We start from the raw sequence: 6707 nt of genomic DNA, 5'->3' as shown, positions 1-6707 counted from the left end.
CCGCTTTTGAACACGCGGTTGTTTCTCTGCAAAAATACTTAATGGCGTGCCAAATAAGGAGAGCAGCAGCAACTTGTAGGCTAACGTCCCTTCGCTGCTTCCTGTTTTATCGCATCCGTGATCGCAGTGTACTGTATATAGTGGCAATGGGAGCAAAACAAAAACATGAAATTTATTAGTGACAAATTTATATCGAATTAAAAGCACCTGCGAACGATGTATGTCTGGTTTGCTGTTAGATGTAAATGTCTTAAATAAACCATCAAACTGCAATGCGGTTCCTCATAAACAAAACCATGGTGGCAGCTTTGCGGTTGACAACTGCTGCTTTATTTTCTTAGAGCATTAACTTTATTTTCTTAGTGTATTAACGTCAAGTCTAATTGTGCTTCAACAAATGCTAAGGAATATGAACTTTTTCCAAAACTACACTCTGTTAATTTCAGGGCTGCTAATAGGTAAGTGAAGTAATTTATTCTGTTGAGAGTAACTTGTGACAACTAGGCAACATGATTATTTAATGAAGTGCTATAGCTTACTATAAATCCAATACATATAAAGATACAGCAACTGACAAAAGATAACAGAAAACAGCATCTCTGTATTTTTCCAGCAAAATTTAAACAAAAATCAACGTCTTTATGTTTCTTTTTGCTAATTATTCTCAATGTCCTTCCGATATTTGTTAACCCACAGCAGCTACTTGCAGATGCGGCCGGATTTGTCACATTTTGCACAGTTTACTTGCTTGATGCTAACAGTCCTATGAAAATTTTATGAGAAATTGATATTTTATTTTTTTCTCAATGGCTCAATTGACCCGACTGTTTACAATATCACTAAGTTAATAAAATGTTGTTCAGGTGGACAGATAAGAGATAACAAACAACAGTTATTGAAATCGTTTAAATAACCATGACACCACACTGCCATGCAAGAATGTGAGCTTATGTGAAAGTCAATGAAATATCTACAGTTAATAAATGGCAAATACTCTACACAAAAATCCACAGTACAGTGACATTGTGTTTTTTCACACTCAGCAAATGCGATCATCATCGTAACAAGTGATTCTGCATGCATTCGCGAAGGGGGTAAATGCCAACATACATATTGGCCATGTTCTAGACCTTATTTGTTTGGAAAGTGCTCCGGTGCACCTAACAGACAATGCTGTGTTCCCCGTGCTGTTGGACGTAAGTTACTGTGTGTGTGTTTTTTCACTTTTTATTTATACTAATTTGTTACAGATGAAGTGGTTAAGGAACTCATTTCTAATTTTGCAGAAGGCCTTAATTTTTTTCTTGCACTCAAATACACCGACGGGAATGCAACAACCCAGACAACAAACCCTTTTTTTACGTAAATTCAATTTGAAAACCTTCTCACTGGACATTACCAATGAGATTGTAGCCTTTTTAAACTGGCAGGCTATTGCTTCCTCACAGTAGCTGATCCCATGGACAATTGGTCACGTGAATCTTGAAAATCAAGAAAAAAATATGAAATGTTTTTTGATGTTGTAAAACACTTTTAGCTCGCTTTACTCGGTCATTACCAATTCATTTCACTACCAGTGTAGCAATCCAATATCATGCCAAACACGTTTTCCTTCCTAACAAGTGAACCATTTTAACCTATACGTCATTTCCTAAAGATTTTGTATTTTTCCATCTAAGCTGCCCTAAATAGAAAAAAGGTAACAGAAAATTAAATGTTCACACTCGTCCTTTGACTGGAGAGAGGAAGTGACACGAGAGAGAATAAAAATTAGAAAGTATACAACTTGGATGAGTGTTAAAATGTGATAATTTTCTAACTCTTATTGTTTCGTTATTCTATAATGTTTAAAATCAATGTAGTTATAGACCTAAAATATTATACGAACACCTTCTGATAACTAAAAGTTATAATTTAAGTAATGAAATGATACAGCAACTGACAAAAAATAACAGAAAACAACAACTCTGTATTTTTCCACCAGGGGATTCTGCATGCATTCTCAAAGGAGGTAAATGCCAACGTGCATATTGGCCATGTTCTGGATCTTATTTGTTCGGGAGATGCTCCGGTGCACTAAACAGATGCTGTGTCTCCTGAACTGTTGGAACTTAACTTGGACATGTTAGCTTATATAATGCTATATGCTGTAAATTCAATATTGATTATTTTTTCATGTGTTTTCAATTATTGTATGAACAATATTACTAGATGAATAAACAATGTAAATGTAGCATGCCTTGTTCCAGAAGGCATGACACAATCAACCACTTTCAGGCTTTGGCATCCCAAATAGTGCTTCTTGATTTTGGTAAGAGCGTCTGGAAAACAAAGGTTGTCAGTTCGACTCTAATTGAAAGCATGCCGCTGCATCCTGGCTGTACATTTCAACTGTCAAACACGAAATTGAGCACCATGAATACATTGCTGTGTTTCGTATGTTTAATATGATAGAGACTTATATCCCATAATTGATCTTTGAAATATCGTTACAGAAAAGATTTCCTTCTTTACATAGATTTAAGAAATAGAAAAAATCTTAAGCTGCCTAATCTATAAATTACGATTGTATAGAGTTTACTTTGCATACTAGAAAGTGTAAGACCTTGAAATTGCAGAATTTATGATCTCCATACTTGCAAGTGTGAGTTGTTGAAAAATAGAGATCAATATTTAATACACTGTTGCTCACTTTAACAAAAGTTAGAGATAACAAGATTTTTCTAAACTTAAATTCGAACTTTTCAGCAGTTAGGAAGCGTTAGCTACTTATCCGGGATAAGTACTTAAATTGGAGAATACTGTACTTAACCAACCTTTACAAGAAAGATAAGTCAACGAAAGATTATTGTTGTCTTGCATTAACCTAGAAAACAATCTATCTCTGAATAATGTATGCATAGAGCAACCAATACAAGTCCCTAGAAGGGGTGTCACTTATAACCGATTGCCATGTATATCGCTATCTTCTTGATTATCTTGCATACTCAAATAAAGCTTAACGCTCAGCAAATTTCTGTGTTTGAGTTTCAATTTGGCAAAGTTCTATTGATCATCACCGTAGTCGTTCCAACAATATAAAGCAGTTTGTGATCAGCACAATGGAAAGGTTTGGAGCAAATTCCTTGTAAAATATTCAAGGGTGAGGAAGTTATTTATTCGTTAGGAAGGAAATAGATGAAGCAATCAAACATGATTGGATTGGCATCCTGTTCACCTCATATTGTAGATGCTTTTTATATTTTTAATTGATTAATTGCTACTGAACGGTTCTAGCTTAGAGGCAGACGCTGTTTACGTGCTCTGCCCGACAACGGAGACAAAGCTTCATTTTGTGCACCAGCTCAGTGGTTATCGCCTTCAGCTCTAGTGCTGGTAGATCTGAGATCGATTCTAGGTCGGTTAATACCGAAAAATTTAAAAACGTTATATACATTTTGTGTTCTTTCTTGCATAATGCAGTGAGAATGAATCGGATAATAATGTCGTGACATCGTAAACTTGATATAAAATTAAACATGAACCCTGTCGCTAAAATACTTTAGCTGTTGAAGAACGCCAATACATAAAATCATAGAATTATAATTCTTATTCATTCAGGTGATAAAATGTTCTAAACATTATTGTGCTAATGTGCAAAGAAAGGGGATTTGCACATTATACCAGTTTGGCCAAAAGGCGTGTTGCTGATACAAACTATTTTAGTCTAGGCATGCATGATGCAGATAACTTGAGGAAATTATCCACCAAGCAAACCTTGGAGAGGTGTTTCCATATCACAACACAACTTTCCTTTTGACTAGAAATTAAAACATATTCCTGCTCTTAGTCATAAAATTCTGCATCCGTTTTTTCTGGCTACTTTTTAAAAATAAATTATCTTACACTTAAAATCGCAGAGGTGTTCCTAGCCTATATTGTATCAGGTGTATCTTTTATGGATAATATCAGTATATTAACGTATCTATACATGGTATTGAAATACTGATTCTTTTTTATCTAAATGTGAAATTTATCTACTAATATAAAGTTGCAAATGTGTTTCTATATCACAACACACCCGTCCGTTAGGAAAATACACTCATGAATTAATAATAATAATAATGTTAGTTTTTATATAGCGTTGTATCCATCGCAGAATCCGTTGCTCCTCAGCGCTTTACAAAGCAGACAGTGTCAATGCAGCCGTATAGAGGCGCAACTGAGTACATTATTACCCGAATCCACTCCATTGCTTAGTGCCAAGCAGGAATTAGATTCAGTACCATTTTCCAAAAGTCTTTGGTATGATCAGACAGGGTATCGCACCCATGCCTACCGATTCAGAGGCGGGCGCACTAACTACTAAGCCACCGAGCAGGTGAATAAGCCAAATTGTCATGATTCTACTTCCTTTCTGTAAACTTTTTAAAAAAGTTTCAATTTGAAATTTCAAAGGTTCATCCATAGAAAGTCACGTGATTTTTAGAAGATGAAGTAATGTATTCCACAATTAATGATGAAGATTAACATTATTAATTGTTAGAATTAAGCTTCTGATTATTTTGTAAATTTCTTGTTTGTGTGATTTCGCAAATTTTCATGCAAAGTTGCATAATAATAAATAAGCTGGTCTATTGTTCGTACAATGCCACCTTCAAGCTGCAAAAAATATCAAAACTATTTTGTTTTCAATTTTCAGCTAACTTTCAATAAAAAAATGTGGAATATCTCGCATTTTTAATGTAAAATTATCATTACCTTGAAACTTGCCAAGCAAGTAGATCGCTCGCAATTACCTGTAAGTACTGAAGAAAATAGTGACAATGGTATGATTTATTTATTGTTACTCTACAACAGCTGAGGTCTTTGAGCGACAGTGCTCTTTATAATTATGTGCTTCATAAAACGCCGGTTCGATACCTCTCCAGAGCACGCGTTGTGTCTTTAGTAACACAGCACTTAAATCAAGACTTAACGAAATACTGTCGTTTTGAACAGCCTAGTTTAAATTTATACAAACTTTTGACAAGTTAGGAGCAAAATTATGGGACGCCTCACTGAGCGCCTCACTTACAAGTTCAGTTTGTTTTTATTTCTGATCATCACAACTTAAAACAATAAATGCCAAACATAGCAGAGGTCTTGAAAAAAAAAATAGTGATTTAAAGCCCGATATAAATAGGATAAAATTGCACGAGACACACATCCACTCGGCAGCTCAAAATCCACCCAAAATCCTCATTTTTACTTTTTTTTCTGATTACTTTCATGACGCGATGAACTGAAACTCCCGTACACAACTGAACCGACCAGGAGAAGCAATTTCCTAAACATCTGTTTAGCATCGTTTTACGTCGATTGATAACAAGCAGAGTTCAAAGCAAGTTTCTATCCATGTTGTTTGTCTAAAACCTCACCTCACTTATAGTTATCCTCAGGTCAATCTAATAAAAAAAATAAAAAGCCTAAAATGTAGATACTGAATTTATGTTTAGCAAGTGTTTTGAAAGCTAAACTTTTTTCATCTTTAGTTCGAGTAAATGGAAAAAAAATGTTCCAAAACTGTTTCTTGTTTGGACGTCACTTCGGCTATGACACTTTCATTTACATTGTTTTTTTTTTTAGATTAAAATATAGAAAATACTGCAAACAGACCACATTACGTACAGTACAGTATGACCATCATAATATCCTTATATTATTCAATGCAGAATGTAGTCAGTCATAATATCTCTTAGATATGTTCATACATGGCTACCTAAAAATACGACCTGTGATTTGTCACATTTTGCAGAAATTTCCAGATTTTGCTAACTTTGGGCGAATGTGTAGATAAATTTTTCTTAAAATTAAATTTTTTCGCCTTCTTTACTGTTTTCCCCAGACGACAAAATAGGTTTTAACATCCTCAGATGTTGAAAAACAAACACAATTTGATTTCGAAGATTTTAGTCAGACTGTTAACTTTTCAATAACAGTCTGATTCAGCGCTTTTCAACTTACTTTTTCTCATTTGCTACTGCTTCCCCAAGGCAGCAAAAAGCTTTTATGTAATTAGGAGACAGCAAAAGTAAGAAAATCTCAGGAAATGTCAGTCAAGCACTAGCAGTAGCTGTAATCAAAATTTGTAAAATGTGACAAATCAGGCCGCATCTCCAGGTGGCCATGATTCATACACTATCCAAGCTTCGAGGTGGGAAATGGTTGATGGCGACGTGCACAAGTTGCTGTAGCGCAAATATCAACCCATGAAGACGGCAACTCTGCCAAAATTGCCCAGATGGGTTTGGCTACGTGACATGAGGAAAATGTAAAATAGCCTACATTTGTGTCTCGATAAAAGCAAAATAAACCATTATCATGGACATTGACACTGCAATGAGAAAGATTATTGTATTTACCATTTTTCATTTACTCTCAATGAAGATAAACATTTTGCTAAACATGAGTTTAGGATCTACAAATCCTACTGTACATTCCAACAAGTTATTTATTAAAATGTTCAAACGTAAACAATGGATAAGGGATATTTTAGTTGTTTAACTTTAACTGCAAAATATGTGATAGATTGTTTTGTTTAAACTGACTTAAATAGACTTAACTGAGTGCAGCGAACAAATTGAGAGATTATTCTATTTGTAGATCAGCAATCAATACGTTTTCCATGTAATTACATAACATCAATACTTCTATGATGAATACATTTTGCCACCAAAGTAATAGCA

At 34.6% G+C, this 6707-nt stretch overlaps 1 protein-coding gene across 1 annotated transcript; it reads left to right on the top strand.

Annotated features, from left to right (window-relative positions):
* The first annotated feature begins 339 nt into the window (after positions 1-339).
* On the top strand, positions 340-3007 carry LOC145781137 (lysozyme 1-like). The gene is made up of 3 exons (XM_082592899.1): positions 340-458; positions 1044-1196; positions 1985-3007. The coding sequence occupies exons 1-3, from the start codon at positions 398-400 to the stop codon at positions 2098-2100; spliced, it is 330 nt and encodes a 109-aa protein (XP_082449025.1). The 5' UTR covers positions 340-397; the 3' UTR covers positions 2101-3007.
* The last annotated feature ends 3700 nt before the right edge of the window (positions 3008-6707 follow it).

This window comes from Aplidium turbinatum, chromosome 12, assembly GCF_918807975.1.
Source record: "Aplidium turbinatum chromosome 12, kaAplTurb1.1, whole genome shotgun sequence".
Classification (NCBI taxonomy): Eukaryota; Metazoa; Chordata; class Ascidiacea; order Aplousobranchia; family Polyclinidae; genus Aplidium; species Aplidium turbinatum.
The sequence above is the reverse complement of the archived record's forward strand: the minus strand, read 5'-3'. Positions and strand labels throughout refer to the sequence as shown.

What these genes read in the sequence shown, in the direction of transcription:
- LOC145781137 (XM_082592899.1), top strand. Translation starts at nt 398, where the DNA reads ATGCTAAGGAATATGAACTTTTTCCAAAACTACACTCTGTTAATTTCA. An exon ending in AATTTCAGGGCTGCTAATAG is followed by an intron (nt 459 to 1,043) that starts GTAAGTGAAGTA and finishes TTTCACACTCAG; the next exon opens with CAAATGCGATCATCATCGTA. An exon ending in TGTTCCCCGTGCTGTTGGAC is followed by an intron (nt 1,197 to 1,984) that starts GTAAGTTACTGT and finishes TTTTTCCACCAG; the next exon opens with GGGATTCTGCATGCATTCTC.